The sequence below is a fragment of the Polyodon spathula genome, chromosome 9, assembly GCF_017654505.1.
Source record: "Polyodon spathula isolate WHYD16114869_AA chromosome 9, ASM1765450v1, whole genome shotgun sequence".
Classification (NCBI taxonomy): Eukaryota; Metazoa; Chordata; class Actinopteri; order Acipenseriformes; family Polyodontidae; genus Polyodon; species Polyodon spathula.
In genome coordinates, this window is record NC_054542.1 from 47,835,825 (window position 1) to 47,861,102 (window position 25,278).

Below are 25,278 nucleotides of genomic sequence, written 5' to 3' on the forward strand. Positions count from 1 at the left end.
CCCTGATATCTACGAATGAAGATATTTCTCCTCATGACATTTTTGTATAATCGGGGATTTCTTTTTGGATAAGAGTGAAACCAAACATACTATTAACAATAGTCCAGACTACAAAGGAGTGATGATATAAACATAGATATTTAATATGATAACGCATATTTATAAACTCGCCTAATCTGCACTGAGCATGGTTAAATCATTATTAATTCAACTCCTTTGCTGTTTTTTGACCTGCGACATGAACATCTTCCCCCGCCCCCCCCCCCCCCCCAAAAAAAAAAAACAAAGTTGCCAAAAAGCAAAATTTATAAAATAGAATAAATAAAGTGGCATTCAGAACAGAAAATAGGAGGCACTTTTTAAAAAGAGAATCGTGAGGGTCTGGAATCAACTCCCCAGTAATGTTGTTGAAGCTGACACCCTGGGATCCTTCAAGAAGCTGCTTGATGACATTCTGTGATCATTAAGCTACTAACAACCAACAAGCAAGATGGGCCGAATGGCCTCCTCTCGTCTGTAACCTTTCTTATGTTCTTATATGCTTTTCTTCTAAAACCAGTGCTTTGTTTTTTCATTCTTTGAAGTAGCATTTCATAATATTGGTTCTGGATCAGTACATGAAGGCATTTCATGCTAACCAAGTCCTTACAGTTCACAATGCTGTGACTTGTTCAAAAGTAACATGGGTCATCCACAGTGATCGTAAGAGAACGTAGGAATGCAAAAGCAAGTTCTTGTTCCTGTTTTTGTGCTTTATTGGCATGTCAAGTTCACCAACATGACAATAATAAGAGATGATGGGCTTAACAGACCCATGGACATATTCATCTTTACTCACTGTTTTTATTATCCTGTAATGAAAACCACAGAGTGGTATAGTCCTGTTTTTTTCTTTTTTACTTGTTCATATGGGTGGCCAGTGATGTTTACTCTGTTATGGCAAATTTTAATACAAGCTCAAATCTGAGCAAAACAGAAGCAAGTTTTACACACTGTGGAGCTCAGTTGATGTTGGGTTAGGGGGTCCTGAAACGAGTAGGGAGAATCCTAATTTGACTTTATTGTTGCCAGTTTGCCTTGAGTGTCTTCTTGTCATGATTGGGCTTGTTCTGTCTCAGTAAATAGTTTCTAAGAAAATACTGCTAGAAATTCTTTGTAATTACCTCAGTTTCCGTTTCGCACATGCACACATAAATGACCTTAAAGTGTGACCTATTTTGAGAACTGCTCAAGGAGTTTGTGCTTGTATGTGCGCAATGCATATGGGTTATCAGGCAGCACACGTAAGCAGTTTATGGAAAGCATTTAAATGTTAAATCCAGATTTAAGACTGAGTCATTTTGAACTGAAATTCATGCCAAATGGAGCTCTTGAGAAATGGAAAAAAAAGTAAACTTTCATCTTTCTCTGCCCAAGTCTTCACAGAAGTTTCTGAGATTGTCAGAAATGTACGCTTCGATAGTTGAGATGCATTTCTGCAGAAGATCATAGGGGCTACTATCATAAACCCCAACTTGTAGGGCACTTATTCTCTGGATTGTGTTTTTTGTCCCAGAGGGACAGGTTCTGGAATCTGGTGTGGCTTGTGACCAGATCATTGCGCCATTATTAGACAGTGTTCTGGATTATAATTACTGTAAAAATCAGATACATGTTATAATAAACACAGTGAAGCCTCGCAAACTTTAAACACAACAGTGCCTCAACAAAGTGCTTACCTGTTATTAGCACAAGCCCATTTAAACTGTTCCCATAGAATGGCATTCACTTGTTCATACTGTACCTGCATGCAGGATTCAGGCTCTATCTGCTGGCATTCAGGTTTTCTTTGTGTTGCTTTTAAGTGTCTTTTCTTTTTCAGAATGTCTGAAACCGTTTCCTTGGGATTTTTGAATTTTTCACTTGGCTCTTTTTAAGCTAGTTTTGGTAAACATTCTGCTTTTTTGATGGAAGCACATTTTCTTTCAAGAGAGAGCTTGTTTTGTGGACATTTAGACATGTATTAGCTGTCAGAATGGACATGCAGCTACTTATATACGCATACGTATATATAACTACAACGTTTTAGTTAAAACAAGCTCAGGGTTTTCTAAAAATGTTTAGATATGTTTCATAATGTATTTTTTTAATTCCCTGGCTCTTAAATTTCTATCAAAATGTGGCATAACAATATACTGCCGTCCTTTAACACTATATTAATCCCACTATATTAATGTTTTGCCTCTAAAACATTGAAAGACACAGTATTAAAATGCTTGTCTAACTTACATTATTTTATTTTAACCAGTTGAATGTTTAGAGTGACAGTATGAAGAAATGCAGAACAGTTTTGCAGTATGCTGAAAGTGTGAATGCCCAGTGCTGTTGATCTACATTATAGAATATCACAATGCTCATCTCTAGGTGGCAGGTTTGCTTGCTGATTCTTGATAGAAGTACATTAATGTGACCATATCCACTCTCTGTCTGTATCTGATGTTGAACTTACTTTAATCCATCACTGTAACTTGAACAATTTCCTTTCACAATACTGTACTGCACAGATGCCAACCATTGTTAAAATATTTACATTAAAATGTTAACATTTGGCTCCCAAACATTGAGAGGGGCCAGTTAAACTGTTTGCCATCCAAAAACTGTACTGCAATAAAATGCAGTATTTAGACACGATTTTGTTGCAATTAGTAATAAAAAGAGCATTACATTACTAGGGTATTTCAGGAATTTAGCAAATCGGCAAAACTACATATTAAAAAGCTATTTGCTGTAGACATGTTGTCCAAGGCTTGTTTTGTCTGTTCTGTAACACATTGAGGTCTTCAAATCCCCATTAAACTGTTTGAAAGAGAGTGCAGCCTGTTTACCTCATATATTGCCAGCAGTAGTAAAGGCATCATGCTTGTTTTTAAGGCCCACATAGGAGCTAATAGCAGTATGGGAAGTCTGATGGGGTTTATGCACGGCAAAGGTTTCCTGTTTTCTGAGTTCTTTTTAATTCGTTTTCTTACTGGCTTTTGAAATTGCCTCCAGGTTACTCACCCTTGTCAGACCCTACTATTGCCAAATCATGGATGCCTGTGCCAGGATTAGAGGTGTTCCTGCAAAGAGCAGAGCATCAGTCAGAAAAGAGGTGAGTCAAACAGAATACTTATTTTACTGTTTCTAATGATGTACAAATATTGTATTATATGCACTGTATACTCTTTATTCTATGAAATGGCATTCTGCTTTTTAGATCATCTCTGAAAACTTGGTCCAGTCTGTGAAGTCTTTACTCAAGAGCAGAAAAGAACTGTGCAGGGTGGTATTTGAGGATTATCAGAAGGAATCAATGTGCCTGACTGAGGTGTGTGTTGCTATTTTTTCCATAAAAAACATAACCTAATATCATCCAGAAAGACATCTCACTCACTGGGCTGTATCATTAGTTAGAATGACCCTTAAACTTAATGTAAGACAGTTGTTTCCCTAAAGTGCTCATTAAATTACTGGTACCTTGTATAGGAGTACTTTCATCAATGGCTAAAGCATGCTTGGGAAAATGTATAATTCACATTTGAGCTAAATTCTCTAAGCTTTGCACTCCAAATTAGCATTTTTTTTTTTTTTTTTGCCAGAAAGGTAAATCTCACCAAATTGAGAAACAAATGACAATAATCTGAAATGGTCTCTTATTTCTCTCTGAAAGAATATATAAATTACAGTTTTGTGGGGGAAAAAAAGCTTATTTTCTATCATAGTACACTGCATTGTCTTGATACTAGGTACAGCAAACATCTTGTGGGGACATTTTCTAAGGGTTATTTAATAAATAGCTAACATACCACACAGTTGGATGGTTAGGAGTGTTGAAATAAAAACTCCCGTAACCTAGATCAAAAGCAAGCAATGCGTGGTGCAGTTATAGCATGCACTTTGTAGAACACGTTGTGGTATGGTTTGGGGTTTATGTGAACACAACACTAAGTTAGTTTTACACTTCTTGAATTCCATACAGCAATAGTTATATGCTGGGGATTTTTTAGTAAATACACAGCTGTTGTTGCATTGCAAGTATTAATGTTTGAAGGCTGTACACCTCATTCTGAAAGTACGGTTAAGCCAGGCAAACGGGTCTGGCGGTGACATTGGTTAATGTATGGTATCCACACAGTGTAAGATATGAACGATAGGTGGTTTTACGTCTTACTGTACCGTAACCACATGCTACAGATAGCTGCAGTAACAAAAGCACAGCAGCATGTTGCACAAAAAGGTTCACCATAAAGTTTCTCGTGACAGTGGGCTGCTTTGCTTGAGGGTATAGTTCAGTTTTTTGGGTCAGACTTGTGCTGTTTCTACGCATATATGTAGCTATCTGGTTCCATACTAAATGAGTGAAAGTTTTCAGTTTCCATGATGTTTTCAGATTATTTTATGTTTGTACTTCTAGGACATTTCTAGGGATTTCTGTGAGGGGTCAGAATCCTGCTACTTGAGTGTGCTACTTTAGTCACTCACATCTGTTTGGCTGGGCTATTGTCAGATTTTGATCAACGTTCTGTAGATTTGTTTAGAGACTTTCCACATGCTGTGGCTGTACGTGCTGCTGTATGTTCTTGCAATTTAGATAATATCAAAGAAATAATTTGAAGTGAGTGAAAGTGTGACTTGAGTAACTATATATATACACACACACACACACACACAAACACACAGTGCCTTGCAAAAGTATTCAGACCCCTGACCAATTCTCTCATATTACTGAATTACAAATGGTACAGTGAAATTTCGTTCTGTTCGATATTTTATTTTAAAACACTTAAACTCAAAATCAATTATTGTAAGGTGACATTGGGTTTATGTTGGGAAATATTTTTAAGAAAAATAAAAAACTGAAATATCTTGCTTGCATAAGTATTCAACCCCCACACATTAATATTTGGTAGAGCCACCTTTCGCTGCAATAACAGCTTTAAGTCTTTTGGGGTAAGTATGTACCAGCTTTGCACACAGTGTCGGAGTGATTTTGGCCCATTCTTCTTGACAGATTTGCTCCAGGTTGTTCAAGTTGGTTGGACGACGCTTGTGGACCGCAATTTTCAAATAGTGCCACAGATTCTCAATGGGATTGAGATCAGGACTTTGACTGGGCCACTGTAGGACATTCACCTTTTTGTTCTGGAGCCACTCCAATGTTGCTTTGGCCCTGTGCTTGGGATCATTGTCCTGCTGAAAGATGAATTTCCTCCCAAGCTTCAGTTTTTTAGCGGACTGAAGCAGATTCTTTTGCAGTATTTTCCTGTATTTTGCTCCATCCATTCTTCCTTCAATTGTAACAAGATGCCCAGTCCCTGCTGATGAGAAGCATCCCCACAGCATGATGCTGCCACCACCATACTTCACTGTAGGGATGGTGTGTCTTGAGGCATGGGCAGTGTTAGGTTTGCGCCACACATAGCGCTTTGAGTTTTGGCCAAAAAGCTCTATCCTGGTCTCATCTGACCACAAAACCTTTTCCCACATCGCAGCTGGGTCACTCTCATGCTTTCTGGCAAACTCCAGATGTGCTTTCAGATGGTACTTTTTGAGTAACGGCTTCTTTCTTACCACCCTCCCATACAGGCCAGTGTTATGCAGAGCTCTTGATATGGTTGACTGGTGCACCATTACTCCACTCCCAGTCACTGAACTCTGTAGCTCCTTCAGAGTGATTGTTGGCCTCTGTGGCTTCTCTCACAAGTCTGCTTCATGTTTGATCCTTCAACAGTGGGGTTTTTATCCAGCAAGTGTGATAGCAACTTTAATGGTTCACAGGTGGAGGCCAATGGTAAGGTAATTGTGTCCTCGTTTGGGCCATTTCTTTCATAGGTGCAAACTGGGAGCTTCCACAGCATAGGTGTCGAATACTTATGCAAGCAAGATATTTCAGTTTTTTATTTTTCTTAAAAATATTTCCCAACATAAAACCAATGTCACCTTACAATAACTGATTCTGAGTTTCAGTGTTTAAAAATAAAATATCAAACAGAATACTTTTGCAAGCTACTGTGTATATGTGTGCGTGTTTATATATAGAATATATATATATATATATATATATATTATATATATATATATATATATAATATATATATATATATATATCTTTTTTTGCGAAACGGAAGTAACTCATTCTCCAGTCATAAATAAATAAATAGGTCAAAACAATAAAGACACATACTTTACAAAATAAATAAGACAGTAGTTTTAATAAGTCACTTTACATCCAACATAGTCTACAGTTGATAAGGTTGGAAGTGGTTACATAAACCTTCTATCTCAATGTATTTGAATACACCGTCACTCTAAGACGTGAGATTCTGCATTATTAATAATATTATATTAAATTATTATTATTATTATTATTATTATTATTATTATTATTATTATTATTATTATTATTATTATTATTTTTATTAATGACCTTTTATGACAAGTCATCACAAAGCGCTATACACAAGAACACAAAATAAACAATACGAAAAATGTCAAATGTTAAATCTAACAAAAAGCCAGTTTAAACAAATAAGTTTTAAGCCGAGATTTAAAAAGACCCAAGGATTAATTTCTTTGTAAAGGGCATTCCACAACCTAGGGGCATAGGAACAGAAAGCCCTGTCACCGACACTTCAGTCTGGTCTTGGGGACACATAAGAGTCCAACATCAGTTTACAGCAAAGTGCGTCCGTTATGTAAGGGGGAGACACACCCTTCAAAGCCTCAAAAGTCCATAGCAAGATTTTAAAATCAATGCAAAACTTGACAGGAAGCCAGTGTAAGGATTCCAGAAGAAGGGTAATATGATCACCAGATGGAGATCTAGTCTAAACCCTGGCTGCTGAGTTTTTGAACATCCTGCAGTTTGTTTAGGGTGTTCTAGGAAACCCCAGCAAGCATTACAGTAGTCAAGTCTGGACGAGACAAAGTCATGGACTGGTTTCTCCACAGCATGCATTGAGAGAACAGGGCGTAGCCGGGCGATATTCCTAAGATGAAAAAAGGACATCTTGGTGATATTCTGTACATGAGGCTCAAAAGTTAAGCTAGGGTAAAAAATGATCCCCAAATTTTTCTTTTTTGAGCAAAACTATACATCATCGATAGCCATGCTTTAATTGTTAGATTTACACAGTTGGTGCGGAGAACCTGGTAATATGACCTCAGTCTTATCACAGTTCAATTGCACAAAATGTTGTTGCATCCAACAGCCTCTTCACTGTCATGGTTAGTTTACAAGTAAATCTGAGTGTCGCCAGCGTACAGATGGAAATACACGCCACAATGTCAAAGAATTTGACCAAATGGGAGCATAAATATACTAAATACAAGAGGCCCCAACAGAGCCCTGAGGAAACCGTCCCAGTAACGAGCCTAAACGCACCCAGAGAGACAAAGTGCTTTCTGTCAGAGAAAAAAGAGCTAACCCAACTAAGCACAGTGCCAGAAATGCCACACTGGCTCTCTAACCGAACAAGTAGAATGTTATGGTTACTGTATCAAAAGCAGCAGTATGGTCCAGTAAAACTAATATAGAAAGAGCACCCGAGTCAGAAGCCATTAAAAGATCATTTACAACCTTGACAAGGGCTGTTTCTGTGCTGTGTAGCAGTCTAAAGCCTGATTGAAGAGGTTCATAGAGTTTATTTATTGAAAGGTGATTATTCAATTGTTGTGCCACAACACGTTCCAAAAATTTACAAAAAAAGCAAATTTGATATAGGCCTATAATTACAAATTTGATATAGGCCTATAGTGACTTGGTTTGGTTTTTTTGGCACTGCAGTCATTTTAAATGCTATTCTGTGTTCAATAAATGGACCTTGTTGTTTTTTATTTTTTGTTTTTCTCTCAAACAGGTTCATTTTGTGGGCTTGCCCAGTTTGGCTGAAGGAGTAGATATTCAAACACAAGTAAGAGCTTATTTGTAATAATACTATAGTTAGGTTTTGGACTTTTGCAAAACTTAATTTTTGTATGTAGCCACAAGCACAAACTGCACATGTTATATTGCTTTTTGGCTGCATTAGACTGTAAAACTGCTGTGCTATTAGTTTGCCTTAGACACTTAGCTGGTGGTCTTAACACTGACCAATGATTGTGCTGCAAGACATATATTCTCCTGTACTCAGTGAATGCACTTTGTTATGGAAGGCTTTATTTGTTCACAGAAGCCCTAATTTCTAGTGTTTCTTTTTTATATTGTGCCATCTTGCAAGTAAACTCCAAGCTGTAGTTTATGGTGAGGTACCTGTTTGAAGACAGACATTTGAATATACACAGAAATATAATAGCACAATTGCAATATCGAACATATATAGACATTGACAGATATTTACATATGAAAAGCAATAACTTACTTTAACTTAGTGGTGCTTTGCTTCACAGTATCCATGGAGAAAAACAAGGTCTTGTTATATTGTTTCACTATTCCCTCATCAGCCACCTTAAAACCAAACTATTTCTATACTTCACTGCGCAAAGATTTTACTAGCCAATCCGGAAGTAATTGAATCTTCAGCTGCTGCATGCAGATACTGGCTCACAACACTTCTAAAAGTATTAAGTACATTGTCATGCTGAATTTTGCATTATGTTGAGATGTGTTTTGATGTTTTAAAAGTACATCTCATTTATAATACCAAAAGTTCACATTTAAAAAAAACATTAATAATGGGGTAAGTAATCACACAGACGAAATGCAGTGAACCGCTGATGCACGCTCACGTCTCAAAATAATACCAATAGTACTTAATGCAGCATGCAAGTAACGTTTGGTACCTAAATGCCAATCAGTGGAATACAATGGTTAAGTAATACTATTAGTGTGTGCTGTTTGCCTATGAGACTGACCAGGATTGGTGTGTATAGGGTTTGTTTTATCTTAATATAAAATAAACTTGATTATACTGAGTTTGTATTTTTAGCAATAAAAAGTATGTCTCTGCGAGCGTACATGAATTTTTAAAAATCCCACTATATCACGATATGGAAGTTATTGTCGATATTGAACGATATCGATATCATATCAAAATATCGATATTGGTGCCCTCCCCTAATAAAGTAGTCTGTCGCATATCTGCCTGTCACGTATCTGCCATGATGAACTTCTTCAGCAATGTTAGTTTATTATTGAACAGAGATGATTCGTTCAGAGATTGTAGATCCCACCAAAGTTTTCGTACACGTTCTATGGGCTTCTTGCTCTGCCACTGCTGGTAGTGTCACCTGAGCTGTTCAGTGTGTTGATATGTAAATAAATCCTGTTTGCCTACGGGGCGTATCAACTTCAACCTGTATCTGGATCTCCTGCCTGTCACTTAGCAGTGAATGCACGCACCCACGTGGCAGACGGCTACTCTATCACAAGTATTAATACCCTGAATCTTTCTAAACAAGGGATTTAGGGAAGCTCCTTAATAAAAGCTTAATCTCAAAACAATTATTGTGTGAATATAGTAATTGTTACATTTTAAAACAGGATTAATTTGTCCGACTTTTTACGTATCTGCCCTTACTCTGGTCCACCACAGTCGCATGTGTAACGGATTACTGTGTGTATATGTATTTATATATCTTGATAGACCTAGTGGAGTACGGAGGGCAAATGAAGGACACCAGGATTATTTTGAGAAATCGTTTTATTGCACACAGAGAATATGAGAAAATCCCCAGCTCAAAATAATAAAACAAACCTTGCCATCTAAACAAGACTCCCTAAATATCAGAGGAGGGCTACTCCCTTTACCTCTCTAAAATAACACAATAAACGGATTACTCACTCAGTATAAATCATAAGTAGTTTGTAGAATATTTCCTCCTTTTAAGACCATGCAGTTTGTGTAGTAAATAACATCGCAAAGCGCACAGCAAACAAACGAAGCAATGGCTCAGCACACTCCTGGCGTTTTATACCACTGCCACAGCTGGGCCCATAATTGCTAACTAAAATGTAAGTACTCCCAGCTGTGGCTAATCACCTTGTTACCTACTCCATAAGCATACAGGTTTTATAAAACTAATGGCCATTTGGTTTTACACCCAAAAATATTGATAGAAAATAGCCTTTTCCCTATAATATAAAATTTGAAATAGTGAGTAGATAGGTTTGTTTGTATTTTGTATTGTTCCTTGGGATAACAAAATACTGAGCTCAAGTCATGTGATTTCATAAAAACGCTAGGTACTCAGTGTTTGTTATTTGAATTGAGTTGAAATTGCCAAAATGAGTTGATTAAGAATCTGTATAAACAGCCATTCGAAAAGACATGATTTTAATTAACGCAAGAAGAGCGAAAGATACGACCATGCCCTGCTTGAGTAATGAAGATCGCCTGGTTACTATCGGCATGAGAGAGAACACATATGTAGGTTCTATAACTTTGTACCTTTTGTAGATTTAATCTAATTTTAATTTCATTTCATTGTACTTACAGTCATTGTGCTGTAAATAGTAAGTTCAGGGAACTGAACCAATACCCACATTTAAGGAATGTTCTCTGACTTTGTAGCTGTGAAGTTTTAATCAGGTTGCCCATCATTAGTAATTGACTCTGTGCATTCAGCCCCATGCAGCTGTTTCGGTTGACCTGCTAGAGCTCCTGAAGTCACTACATGTACACAGTCTTAAAGATGAAGAAGTGGTGCTGCTGAAAGATACAAAGAAACACTTTGAAACAAAAGACGGCACTTCCCAGGTAGTGTATTTATGTCTCAGTGTTTGTCAAGATTCCATTTCTTTGTTACCAGATCAGTGCTTTTAAATCTAACCATTGGCAAAATATATTTTTGAGCTGTACTAAACCCATCTGTGTCCTGCAATGGGGATCTTCAATGGAGTCACAGATTTGTAGCTGTATCTTGATAAAATGAGTTTTAGGTCTAATGAGTATACCGCAGTGAAATACTGTTACATGGGACAACGGTGTATGAATGTTTAGTCTTTCTACTGAATTTAACTAAATGTTGCAAGAACATTTGTTTCAGAAAGTTAGTACACATATTGGGGATGTGGTTCATTGTGTCCCAGTTCTTCCACTGTGCTGACAGCTGACTGGCTGAGCTAATTAATAACCATTCTAAATGACTCTGAAGGATGATCATGGTGACCTGTTTTTTTTTTCTTTTACGGTACTGGTTTCTGATTGACTGAGCTACTAAGGGCTATATCTTAGTTTGTTTTTTTGGTTAGATTTTAATATGCATAAGGTATAGTTTAACATTATATATAATATACTATTTACATTGTTTCCAGCGTATCTGTGTTACTTACATATTTTTTTCTGGTAAATAATGAGTTTTGTCTTATAGTCATCTACCTATTTTACATATTTAACGGGAAGCATTAAACACATATAGGAGTTTAAAAGCTACATATTCTTTTTTCCCCTCCCCCAGACTCCCTGGTCCAAGGCTGTCTGTGTAATTAGGTACTCGCCTGCACTTCAAAGAAGTATTGGAAACACAGTGTTTGCTCTTCTGAGCAAATATACTACTGGAATGAGATATGCGTTAGAGCTACATTCCTTACAGAAAAATGTGCCAGACACCTGCCACAGAGAGGAAGATGACACTAACCAATCAGTATCATCCATTGAAGATGACTTTGTAACGGCTTTGGAGCACTTGGAAGAAGAAGAACCAGCAGCTTCAGAAAGCAGTGGTAAGCCTGTGATCAGAACCTGCTGGCCCGCCCTGCTACATACAGTACTGTCATTTTAGACAGGGGGGCAGGGTTAGAAGTTGCAGCATCGTGTTATAGAATCAGGAAGTACTAAAAAGAAGCTGGCAACTAAGAAAACAAGCTTTAAACGTATTACAGTTCAGTTTTGGAGCAATTAAACTACATAGAAGGTTTTTAATCATTGTTACCAAGGTAAGGAAAAGGAGAAAAATAAATGCAATTACATTCTACTTGCCCTTTTTTTATGTAGACAGTATATTTTTTTTCATTCAAAAAGCAATTAATCACTGTGGCATGCAAGTCTACCTCTTCTACCTCTGCTTGGAAATGGAAATATTGCCAGCAGTGGGAGGTTTGAACAAGGTTCAATGGGTTGCGTTGAAGGTACTCTGTTTCTGATTTCTGTCTAAGTCTAATATCTGCTCTTTGGCAATATTACGTTACAAGTATGTGTTGCTAGCCTAGACTAAGTGTTACAGATAATGTAATGCCAGTGGCTTGTGTGCAGAAGCATAGTGCTTGAGTCTGTGCATTATGCCAGCCTTCAGTTGTTTGAAATCCATGTGATTGGGTGCTGTAACAGCGCTCTAGATAAGGGGCGTACCGTCATAATTCCAGAGTAAAAAACAGCCATTTACGACCTCCCAAAAATATTGAGGATTTGTTTTACAGCCGTGGAAAAACAAACACGACCATGCCGCTTTAACGGCAGTACAGAAATGAATGAGTGTGTTCTTTTAGAACAGATTTCCAAAGTCCTGCACAGATCTGCGCAGTTCACACAACAGAACTGCAGAAATATGCGTTTTTCAACCACCAGAAGTTTATATTGGTGCTGCGGTGCACAAACTTAATGGTTACAATTCATTCTCTCTGTCTCTCCACTACAGAAGTTTCAAAATAAACAAACTAAATATATTTTTTATGATGCATGATCAGTATGTTACACAACAGTGTGCAGTGTATCTGTTTATAGTATTTTAAGGTACAGAATAAAAGCAGGGTGTAAAGCCCCTTGAGGATTCTATACCAGTAGTGACTGAAGTTTACTCAAAGGATTAGTCAAAAATAGAAAAGCCAGGGTAAACCCTGACTTACTTTATTATCTGACAAAATAATGACAAGATGCTGGGGGTGATTACTGCAGACAGAAAATAATGATCTGGAGCCCTGCTGTAAGCTGAAATCCTTACTGGTGATGCTATTTTTTTTTTTTTTTTTAAGTTTAGGTGAAGTAGAGAAAGTAAAGTGTGTTTGTTAAATGTATTTATTCACATTTTTATGATAAAAAAGCAGTAGAATGAGTTAAAAAACAATTTAACCTATTTATGTTTGAAATGGTAACATACTGTATATTACAAGTAGTTGTATACTTCTGCCCTTTAAGACTCAAATTGTTGACAGCTGTAGTTTAGTGTGTAGTTTCCTTTCCTATTTTTTAAACTAGGATCCATTTATTTGAAGTGAAGGTTTGGGAAGCACTGCTCTAGATGAAGGGTGTACAGACACATTGGCTGCTATCTAGAGTTAAATCACTGTTACAGTAGTTCCTTTTCCCACCCCCTATGACGTTCTTAAGGGGAGAAGCTTATATTCTAACATCATATGGGTACTACTTTTTGTTTCGTCCAAAATGTAGATATGCGTTTCAATGGTCAATTTTTTTAAATAATTATAAAGCTGTCTTTTGTTCTTATCAAACCCATTTAATTGTGAGATTTCCTGGAAGACAGTGGTGTTCAGAAGCTGGGGGGAATTTTATGACTTGAGTCCTATAATATTAGTTTGCCCTTAACGACTAGGGAATTTCCACTCAGCTGTTGAGAAAGTGATCATAAAAAGGAAAAAACGCTCTCTTTTAATAACAAAGACCATGGTACATTTTAGTAATTCCTTCCCATTTTTTTAAATTTATTTTTTTCTCTCATGTTTAGCACTGAGTTACTACAATCAAAGAAACCAGCGTGATGTTGCCTCCCAGACTGTTCCATCTCGCTGTGCTGAAACCTCGGGGTCCAGGAACATCATCAGCTCAGTCTGTAGGAAGTCCTCTTACAAGCCAGCCTCTTTAATCCCAGAAGTATTGTCAATGAAAAGTTCAGTTACAACATCAGTCTCAGATCCGGGAAGGCAAAGTAGCTTCTACCGACCATGCAGTCCCCAGGAAGAACACATGGACTTAATGCTGACGAGTATTACATCCACATCCGTAACCGAGTCAGAAGAGTCAGAATGTTCTAGCCCAAGTCCAATCATCTTCTTGGATGAAGATGGATATCAGAGAAGTCTGAAAGCAAAACTCGACATCCCAGAACTTCCAGTTATCAAAGACGGCGTGGAGGATTCAGACTCTGAAGTCAGTGAGTTTTTTGACAGCTTTGATCAGTTTGATGAACTTGACCAAAATCTTGAGGATGCCACTTCTGCCAGCCAAACCCAGAAAAGAAAGTACACCCAGGATCAGTCCACCAAGTTTTTGTCTGTAGGCTGCTCCACAACTGCTGCTATGAACCCCCATAAATTTGAACACCCCATCCTTCCAGCCAATGTCAGAAAGCCCACACCTCTTAAACCAGAGTCTCCCTACAGCGACCTTTCTGAGGTTCCAGATTCTCCACGGCCAGTGAGGACTTCTGGAGAAGAAAGTGGTGCATTATTTAGTCCAATTTGTTCCTCAGCATTTAGCACACTGGGCAGCTGTAGTGCTTCAGAGTATTTCTGGAAAACAGATGAAGAAAACACAGAATTGGGCAAACCTCAGGATCTTGCTGCACTTTATAAAACTTACTCTGATTATGCGAGTAACATTTCAAATGAAATTCTTGGTTCAATTTGTGGGTCTACATCCCCTGTGGACATGAAACTCGATAAAAACCTAAGTTGTGTATGCCACATGAAGTTTAAAAACAGGCATGGTCACCTTATAAAACTGACTGATTTCCAGCAGATGGTTACAGTTGCTAAGCCCCAATACAAATCACAACAGTTAAAAGATGGTATACAGAGGCTTGCCACAGATCTGGTTGAAAGTAGCCTTGGCAGTGCATTCAGAGATTTACAAAAAGGCGTTTCTTCTTGCACTACTACACTTTGCCATCTAGCTGCAAGGCTGACTTCCTCAGTTTTTCAAATGGCCTTTCATGAGATTGGCATGAGGCATGCCTCTGTTTTGAAGGAACGTGCTGTTAATGGTTTGGCAAGCTTTCTGGTGGGAGAAGCAGTATCTGGGGCGCTGAAAGAGTTCCAGTTTGTTAAAAAGCAGATGTTCCAACACACAGTGGCACGTTTTGCTGCAGACCTTGCAGAGGAGTTGGTTTTTGAAGGAATCATGGAGGTGTGTCAGTTTTCACATCCTCCCACACCTTCAACTCCAAGCAGCTGGTCTTTTGAGCAGGAGGAAAAAGTGGTCCAGTCGTACGCTACTGATCTGTCAGAGTCTGTACTTCAAGAAGCATTTATTGAGCTATCTCAAGCAGATGTCACTTTCACAACGCAAGCAGCTATCAGTGTGTCTTTGGATAACATCAGATATGTTAGAGCTGAGAGTATTACACAAGCTACAAAGACCTGCAATGCATCACCAAATTATTTTGGATTGCAAAATACAGTTGACCCACTCCCTTTAGCTAAAGACATCGGGACTGTAGAGAAGGCTTTGATCTGTGCATCTGGTATTGCAAGTTGTATTCCTGTCCCTGTTGCTGGGAAGGTTATCTCTCCAATCCAGACTTGTCAGAATAGTACATGTCTCTACTGTACATCTGAAATGAGCCCTAAAAGAACCAGAGACTGTGGACAAAAGTCAAGCATGGTGTCCAGTGAGGAAGTGTCGGCAACAGGACGTGTTCAATTATTACAGGTTCCTGGACAGTTTGACCCAAGCTCCAGTCATGCTTCTAATGACACTAACTCTGAGACTGAACAAGGAGTCGGTGATGAATCTGAAGACTATACCACTTCAGAAGTCACACCTGGGACAGCAAACTTCCAACACTTCTCTGGAACAATGGTAGATCTGATTGTGAATGAGGCTTATGAATTAATGAGTTCTTCAAAAGTGAAAAAAACAGTAGAAGAATGTGCGGATTATTTGAGCAAGAAAATTGTGGACAGAATCCCTTCTGTAGGTCAGTTAACACCTAGGAACCTGTATGCTGAACATTTGGCTGAATCAGTTATGAAGCGTATTGTCGATAAAGTCAAGACAAAAGCTTCAAACACAAATGAATCAGGTCAAATTCAAACTTCAACAACAGTTGATCCTGTGATTGTAGTAGAATACACTAAACAAAACGCTGCAACATATGATGAAGACTCAAACCAGCTCAAAGGAAAGTTCCCTGAAGAGATACCTACCTTTGCCATGTTACCAAACTTGAATGTTATTGACGATGCAGGACCCAGCATTACCAGGCTTACAAGCACTTTAACAAAAGCATTCATTGAGCAACGTGAAAGTGGTGATGTGCATCATATCCACCATGCATTTAGAGATTCTTTGGGGGTTCCAGGTCACGAAGTAGAATTCTCATCTGCAAGCAGAGACCAGAACAGAGAGGTTCTGTTTGTTGAGCAGGGGAACTCCAGTGGTTCCCCTGGTACTCCACCTCCTACCCCACAGCAACCTCAGCATGTTTGCCAGGAGAAAAGGATTAAGCAGTTTTCTAAAAAACTCAAAGGCAAGCTGGCTAATGAGTTCTCCCCTGCAACACCTCCTTCAACACCTCGTAACCAGTCAGATACTTGCCTCACTGAAGTGGGCAGTGAAACGGAGAAGGCTGATTTTATGCTGAAGCTGATGAGGTCCCTCTCTGATGAAGCAGAAGGCAGCGAGGAGGAGGACGAGGATGAGGAGGAGCAAGAGGCACAATCTGTTATACAGATGGGGTCCTCCCAAACAGAACAAAGGACCGCTGTAGAAATGGGCATATCAAACACCGAAAGGGGCACAGCACATTATGCAGACCGGCTGGCTTGCCATATCCTTTCCATGGCGACTGAAATGGCTACTCTGTGCTTGGAAGATGGAAGAAGGCCTGAGCGCAGTGAAAGCAAACCCCTTCCTTTTTCCACTGCATTGGTAGGACAGTTCTCTGACCAGTCTTTGAACTCTTTAAGGAGCTATGCTGACGAAGTGGCTGGGGAAGTCATCAGTGATGTAAAGAAAATGATCAGTTTAAATCAGTGTAGGCACAAAGCCTTTAAAAGAGGCCTCGATTGTTTCTCTAAGTGCCAACACCTAGGCGACCATGAGCAGGACTTTAGGAATGAAAGATTAAACAACATGGCAGAACAGTGGTCTGGTGATCTTTTGGCCTCTGTTCTGAATTTTCCTCCATGTAATAGTCTAAGTGGGCTTTCATCTAAGTATCCCAGCTGTGAGAGCGTGACTGATGAGTATGCTGGGCATGTTATTAGGGTATTAAAAAGAGAAGGTGGCAACAGTGAGCTCATTTTAGATCAGTATGCCAGTCGGCTGGCTTATAGGTCCATTAAACTGGGCTTGACACAAGCAGCTAGGAAAATTAAGCATAAGTGGAACATGAGGCTTTATTCTACCAGAAGATCACCTCATGAAAGTCCAAATGAGTTGTTCCGCCTTGTTAATTCAGAGCAAAACCATGAGATGGCTAATGGAAGGAAAGTAAAAGGCAGTAGTGCTGGTCATGGTCATCAGTGTGTACCTCAGTTGAATGAAGAGATGAACAGCAGTGAATACATGGAACTTCTGGGTTTTGCAGAGTCTCTGGCGTACAACATAACATGTGACGTCACAAGAAAACTGAGATCCTCTACAGTCAGGCTGCCCAAGTCTCTCACAGATTCCTGCCTCTACAAAAAGTCCAAACTCGAAGACATGGCTGAGAACCTTATTAAAACACCCTTTTCTTGCTCTCTCCTGCCTTGCACACAAAGGAACAGACAGTACCACAGCACTGGCAGTTTAAACGATTGTAATTGCAGTGACAGTGTTATGCAAGTAATTGAACACTACGCCAGAAAAATAGTTGACGATACCTTAGAAATGACCTTGGCTTCTGCTAACCCCCAGTCTGTTGGAGATAGAGGAAAAATGGACAGACAGACATATGCAGAAACCCTATCTGAAGCAACATTGAAGTCTGCACTAGCTGACAAGCCCTGCAGATTCTGCTCTATCAAGGATCATCCTTATTATGTTGGTGCTCACTGCAGCTATGCCACCAGTCAGCAATTGCAGGAGATTCCCAGGAGGAAACAAGAATGTGATTCAAAAACAGACCATTGTTGCAATAGGATCAAGGGATGTGGCCGTGGTATTCCTAGAATCCACATTGACCTTGAGCAGAAGGTGGTTTTTGCTGAAGAGATGGTCTCATGGGCTGTTGAGAAAGCAAAAAAAGAGCTCAGTAGCACCAGCCTCACCGCGGACAGTGGTATTGGGCACGATGGCTCAAGCTTCGCTGAAAGCTTCACCACAGAAATAATGACCTCTGTGATGTCAAATGTCTGCCAAACCATTAATGTTAGGTAAGACCACATAATAATGTGTCTTGCGGACATTAAACATGGTACATTCCATTAAAATTGAGCATTTGATGCCCAAGTTCAATCAACCATAACCCTCATGACCATAGTTGTACAGCATTAGTCTTTAAGAAAGCAAAAAAAAGCAAAAATGTTTTAAAGCCATTTTGATCCCTTTCATTAGCTTTAGTATACCGCACAGATTTAGTCAAGGTTTCTTTCTGGTAGTTTTAAAAGTCTCTAAACAAAACTTCATTTTTACTGTTTGCATACTTTTACATTTGAGCATAAGAATCTCCCACTGTTTCCTGTGCAGAGAATATTTATTAGTTTCTTGGTTGGAGCACAGGAAGGGTCTTGCAGTATACAGTTTAAAACTACTGGTTAATGACTAACAGAAGGTGGAAAACGGCTTAACAATACTGACAAGTTCTCTTTTAAAAGATAAATAAATAAAAAGAAAATGTTCTAAGATAAGAGTGTTAATATTGTTGCTTTTTACAAAATGCTAGAAACATGAAATCGAGGCACAAGCCTTGCTACTGTTACACAGGCCAACAGAAACTAATTTGAGCCAGAATGACCCTCCTCTGACATGCCAAGCTTTTAACCGACGCTACTGTTTTCCTGCCCTGTTTGCAGTGCTCCTGGTAAGGAGTCCACAGTCAGTCAGCAGCTTAGCTTGAGTGTTGGGGATGACAGCACTGGCAGCTGGTCCAACCTGAGCTTTGAAGATGAGCATCCTGATGAAAGCAGCAGCTTTCTTCACCTCAGCGACAGGTACAAATAACTTTGGAAACACTGTTTTCATTCTCTAATTGAAGGGCCAGGCATTGGGAGTGTTGTATATCTCATTGCCATGCTGTATGTCTGTTATGTCACCCTTTGATCTCATAATTGATAAGTTGTGTAACTCAACTGAAAACTTAATTTGTAAAAAGAGAACACAAACAAATTGCATTTCACAGAAAATTATGGAATCGTCAAGTCACTGAACTTCTAATTATTTTTATTTTACTGTACTCTGCTTTATAATTAATGATAAGCAGCTGTACAAAATGGTGCCACTATCTTACTTGCTGCAAACAGGATGCAGTTTATAAACCAGATCGTAGTATTGTTGGCTACCAGATATATCCTGGGCTCCCAGAACATTAAAAACCTGTTGCTGGGGGGCATGAAGAAGCAAAGGAACACTGCATTACTTGTAAATGGATAATATTTGGGGTACTTGCTAATTAAATGTTTTGAAAAGGGGATGATTATCTATTCAGGAGTATATATAATTGTTTTTCACTATGTAAGCATGTTCAGTGAATTGACTAAAATGTTGGACTCATAAGGCACTCCTAGAAGCATGGTCATTTCCTGTTTAGCCAGCCTTTGAGCACAATTGTTTCGCTGTAAGTCTGCATTTCCTGTGATTTTGTTTTGTACTCTTTTTCCACATGTCCTTTGTTAATTGTGTTAAATTCATTAGGGCGTTTCTAAATCCTTTATGGCATGGGGTAAATGGTATACCAACTAAGTCACTCACTAACAATCTCACTTATTAACTTTTCGCCTGTCTTTCATGCTAACGCAAAATGTTTGTGAAGTTTTCTTGCATACCATTAAAATAATCAAGTGTTGTTGTACTAATGTTAGGAGGAGCTTTTGTGAAGTTGTGAAGTCTGAAGTTATTTGAAGAAGCAACTGAGAGAGGACACATATTGATATACTATGAATAATATTTTCTAACATTTTTAATCCTGCTAAAATAAGACGAGAGAAAACAGTGTGATAAAGGGGGTTATTTAGCTCCTCCCTGTATATCCAGGACTGTGGGAGCAGTTGAAATGTACAATACGTTAAAGATTGAAGTCTATATATTTCAGGACAGGCACCCTCTCATGTTTTACACTGGGTCCACAGTGTATGCTGTCACTGTAAAGTTACCTGTTGTAATTGTGATTTGCCAAAACTAGAAGCTGCTTTATTTAATCAGTTTTGGGTTAAATGATGTAATGTCAGTGTATTTATCAATAGAGTCCTTACTTCTCCAAGGAAACAAGGGTGGGAACCACACTCAATTATTTTCGCAGTTGGTGTGTGGTGCCCTGTTATATACTGTACAATTTCTATAGAAATAATGTATTAAACCATTAACAAATTATAGTGCCATCAATTATTGTTTTAAACATAATTAACCCTTTCATAATCCTGGAACACCTTTAAGGGTAACAATATACAACAATGACTTTTTCCAAGTAAGTATGTTTGTCCTTTTTGACAAAGACCAGCCCATAAAAGCACAGTCCTCACAGATTTTCAGAGAAGCTGTTTCTAGTGTTGCTGTGTTATCCCTCCTCTTTGTTGTAATATCCCTGTGCTTTTAGTCTTCATTCCCATGTTTTAAACTTAGTAATATTCAGTAAAGCAGTGACTTAATAAAATTACATTGGGTGATTTTGCAGTTTATTAACCACATCAATTGCAGAAACCTCATCTAGATCTTGTTGCGTTCCCTTCTTTTCTTCCCTCGGCAGTAATGGTAACAGCAGTAGCTGGAGCAGTCTGGGGTTAGAAGGAGATATTTATGAGGAGAATTTATCCTTTTCACCATCAGACAGGTTGGTCCAGTCCAGGATGCTCAATTACAATTAGCGTGGGCTTTTTCTTGAACTTTTCATAATTACTGCATGAAGTCATAGTTTTGATGATCTAGTGCTGAGAAATATGTCTGCAAATGTGGGGCCTTTACCTTTTAAAACAGAAGAAGCACAGCAGAGCCTTGTTCTGCTAAGCTTGTGGTTTGACATAACTTCACCAATGGAAGTGTGTGGGGAGGGGTTCATTGTGCAAAGGCTTTGTCTTGGCAGACACAAATGTCCTGTTTATAATTGCATGCGCCTTTGGAAGCAAAGCTGATCTGTGCAGTTGTTCTGCTTCTCACATGATTTTGTCATCCCAAAAGAACAAATGCAAATTGTATCAAAGAAAAGCAGCTGGCTTGACCAGTGTTTGAACGTGGGTGATGGCGATGGTGGTATGTTGTTAATGACATACAATTCACTTTTTAATAAGATCTTCTCTCATGTTCCTGGCAGTGATATGTAATTGTGGAGATGATGATAGTAAAGTGCAATCAGATGGTGTCACACCCACTGAACTACACCTGAGCCCAGGGCTGAATGTTTCAGCTCAATAAAAACATTGATCTTTTGTCTCATTCTACGGTTATATCCCAGGTTCAAGCTAGTCACTGCTGCTGCTAGTGAAGGAGCATACAGACTGTTTTGGCCAGTAAATTTAGCTTTTAAGCAACACAAAAACACCCTGAACAAGTCACAACCAAGAGTAAAAGATTGTGTGAGAAGAAGTACTTTCTTTCAACACTGGTTCTTGTTTTGCAATCCTATTGGATGTGCTGTATTTCCTCTTTATCTACATGCATTCCATGTTCTCGGGTTGCTGGGCTCAGCACTCACTTTTCTCACTTTTTGTCCTTCAGTGATGGAACTGAAGACAAGGAGGTTGAGCCCAAGGATGACACTGATGGTAATGCATTTGATTTGTTCTCATTTGGACTAATTTATACCTTGAGGGGTAAAGCAAGTGAACCAGACAGTGATGACATGCATATGGAGATTTACAGTCATCTGTTTTGTAATGCAGATGTGTAATGAGATGCAAAAAAAATCTGAAAATATCCAATAATAACACATTTGTTGTATTGCATGTTCCAGACAGGAATGACTCATCAGTCATATAAGTACAGTGTCCTGAAGCACTGAGTTTTTTTTTTTTCTCTATTAAATCATATATTAGATACCGACTACAGCTCAAGTTTAAAAGTGCCTTATTAGGGGTTTTGTCTGTGAAGAAATACCTAATTTCTCGTTTTCCATCCTCACTGTTCAAATACATTTCTCATGCAAGTTTCTTCTTTGTGGTCCTTTATTTTTTGTATTTTGCACCGATAAACTTTCAGATTTGCAAAAAGAGATTTTATTTTAAAAGAATAACTGCTGCAACTCCTAGTGAACTGAAATAGAATATTGATCATTATTTTATCACGGGATGCAACTACTGTGTAGAACTCTGAACAATGGAGTGAAAAAAGTTGTGAGGTACTGTGTACAATATGCTTTTTAAATTCATTTGACAGCAAGGCACGGTAATTATTTGATAGCTGGTCAAGTGTTCAAAATAACAGTTAGTGTAGGGTAGGTGTTTGTTGTTAATATGTTAACACTGGTGTGGTTGTATTGTCAGGGTTATTGCATGTGGGAAGAGCACTGTTAATGGTTAACAGTGATGTCAAAGCCCACAGTGTAGACCTCCAGTTAAGGGCTGCATTGCAGTGGATTGCTGCTTCCCATGCTGAGCTGCCCCTACTACAGTTCTGCCAGCCACCTGAGAAGGAGCTTGTTCTTGTAAGTATAACCATGAGAACAGTGTAAATTGTGCATCAGAATGACATGCCCAGCTATTTTTGTTTGTAATATTGTGTAAGAAATAAAAGCATGTAGGAATATTCTACTTAGTTATGGTTGGCCAGTGAAAATACAGTTCCTGTCTTTGCATTTTTTAAGTACCCATACATACAAGGGCAACCTTAAAGTTGACCTCCTATCTAATATTGCTACCTTTATGTCCCTCAAATTTGAGTGAGTGATCACAGTTGATATAAAGGTGGGCCAATTCGATTTTATTAATCGATGGTTTCATTTTACATGTCAGATTGGTTCAGAGTGTTTTTACCTTGTTTTTTTACAGTTAAATAAACCAGTAAATCAAGCATATGATTTGATATGAAAAAAAAAAACTAATTTAAATACACCTTTTTCTGTCAGCAAAAGTACAGCCATGTCATATAGTAGGAGTAATTACTTAGTTTTGCACTTAAACTTCATGGTAAAAAGTTGTTCTGACTTCACCCGGATGTACAGGGTGTTTTACTTAAACGTTTACCCAATAATAAATTAGAATAATGAATTTCGAATATTTGATTCCCTTTTCCTTTTCAAGATGTATATGAACAAATGGGAATCTAACACTAGTCATGTGACAGTTCTGACCTTGACTGCCACCTGGATCAGTGGAGTGGGAGCTGTAACAGAGTGGATACGTGTTTTATTCAAGGAACATTTTTTGTTAATAAGTGTGGTGTTAAACATCAAGCAACATGTTTTATATATATATATATATATATATATATATATATATATATATATATATATATATATATATATATATATACTGAAACAAAATCATACAACATGTGTAGAGAATTATTTAATGAAAAATATCCTGTCGAGAAATATGGGGAGCCACCATCAAAGCCAGCCATTCATAAGTTAGTTGAGGAATGAAGGGAAGCTCTGTGCAGAACCCCAGCAGCAGCTGTGAGCCGTGCACTTGAACTTGATTCAACGCTGTCAGCCGTATATAAATGCCAAGGGTGAACATTTTCTTTTTTTTTTTTTTTAAAACGGTCACCAATTGATTTGACTAAATTTTCTCTCCCAATTTGAAATGGCCAATTGTATTTAGGCTCAGTTCGCCGCTACCACCTCCGTCTCAAGGCGAAGGTGAGACGTGTGCCATCAGCCGACCGCTTCTTTTCACTCTGCAGGCCCGCCATGCAGCGGAGCGCCTTTACATGATGCTTCACTCGGGAGCCCATAGGGTCAACGTTTTCAACATTTTCAACACCTGCTGTATATGCTTTTACATATTTGCATGAAGGTGTATTTTCCTGAATTTCTTAATTGTACTTCGACTTCTAAGTTTCAAATTTCATTTTTCTAATTTGTTATTGGATACACTTTTAAATAAAACAGCCTCAGTATTTCTTCAGCCCTTTGAAGCTTATTTCCCCCCTTTGTTTCCCATATAGCTGCCGTTAGTGTTAAAAAGAGCGAAGGAGAGGGAATGGAAGGTGGGAGACCTTTTGCAGGCGGTCCTGAGACATTGTGAAGAACTGGAGCAAGAGCAAGCCAGAGAGAATTGTTCACACAAACCTTTTTTTGAGTGGCTGTTAGAGTGTGCATAAATACAAACTCCAGAGCCAGCGAGCATTGTGCTTACTGAAAATAGAGGGGGGTCCTGCATTGGGGAATTGAAACAAAATCTAACAGTGCAGTCAGTGTGCAGTGATTTGCATTTTGCCAAAAGCAGAGCCCACAGCTACATAGTTTATGGAATGTTACTGTTCTAATCTATATTGTATTTAGACATCTGCACCTGGGTGCAGTTATCCCAGACACTACTGCTTTGCTTTAATTGCATTGTGTGTGACAGTGACAGATATTGCTTTTATAACATTATTGCTGTGCATATCTTCATCAGTGTCTTGACATTTGTGGCCATTTGTGAGTTATAGATATATCCAGTGTTTAATGAGTGCTGTAAAGAATGGAGGAACAGCGCCATAAAAATAAATAGTCTAAGTCTGGGATCCCACGGTGTTATCGCACAAGCACTGACACTCCCCTGGCAGAAAACAATACCAGGCTTGCTATCCTTCCTTTTTATGTTTTCTTGTTTGTTTTTAATACTGCAATTGTTTTTCTTTAGCTGGGTGTTTAATGGTGTTTTACAAATGATTTATCAGAAATGTAAGACAACTGGCATGTGTTTATCAGTTCAACTGTAAACATTACACTTCAATCGCATTCTGGTAACAGCATAATAATAATAATAATCATAATAATAATAATAATAATAATAATAAGCTGAAAGTTTCTAGACGGATCATCCAGGGATGGAAATAAGACTCCTATTGCATAGCAGTTTGATCCAATCCAGGTTTTACTATGAGTCTAATAAGGCATACCTTGGCTTGTTACCTCCACACATTGGCTAATCAAGCTCCCTGTAAAACCTGGACTGGGTGAAACTGCTATGCAATAGGAGTTTTATTTCCATCCCTGGGATCATATACACACACACACACACACACACACACACACACACACACACACACACACACATACATACTCTGATCAAATGTATTTTATGGTTCTGAAGCCTTCACTATTCGGTATGCAGTATTGTGCCAGAGAGGGTATTCCCATGTTTGC

At 38.4% G+C, this 25,278-nt stretch overlaps 1 protein-coding gene across 6 annotated transcripts in view; it reads left to right on the top strand.

The window, feature by feature from the left end:
• The window catches only part of LOC121320965 (A-kinase anchor protein 11-like), a 28,406-nt gene that overhangs the window by 885 nt on the left and 2,243 nt on the right, over window positions 1-25,278 (top strand). For 2 of the 6 annotated variants that reach the window (XM_041259813.1, XM_041259812.1), the window contains exons 2-11: window positions 3,031-3,130; window positions 3,236-3,346; window positions 7,878-7,931; window positions 10,584-10,715; window positions 11,416-11,680; window positions 13,636-18,211; window positions 18,851-18,988; window positions 20,737-20,820; window positions 21,702-21,748; window positions 22,466-22,626. In XM_041259813.1, the coding sequence (XP_041115747.1) occupies window positions 3,068-3,130; window positions 3,236-3,346; window positions 7,878-7,931; window positions 10,584-10,715; window positions 11,416-11,680; window positions 13,636-18,211; window positions 18,851-18,988; window positions 20,737-20,820; window positions 21,702-21,748; window positions 22,466-22,626 (5,631 nt within the window). In that variant the 5' untranslated portion in view covers window positions 3,031-3,067. Of the gene's footprint in view, window positions 1-3,030; window positions 3,131-3,235; window positions 3,347-7,877; window positions 7,932-10,583; window positions 10,716-11,415; window positions 11,681-13,635; window positions 18,212-18,850; window positions 18,989-20,736; window positions 20,821-21,701; window positions 21,749-22,465; window positions 22,627-24,092; window positions 24,856-25,278 lie in introns of those variants that run through there. The other 4 variants (XM_041259815.1, XM_041259814.1, XM_041259816.1 and 1 more) reach the window with 4 other exon arrangements.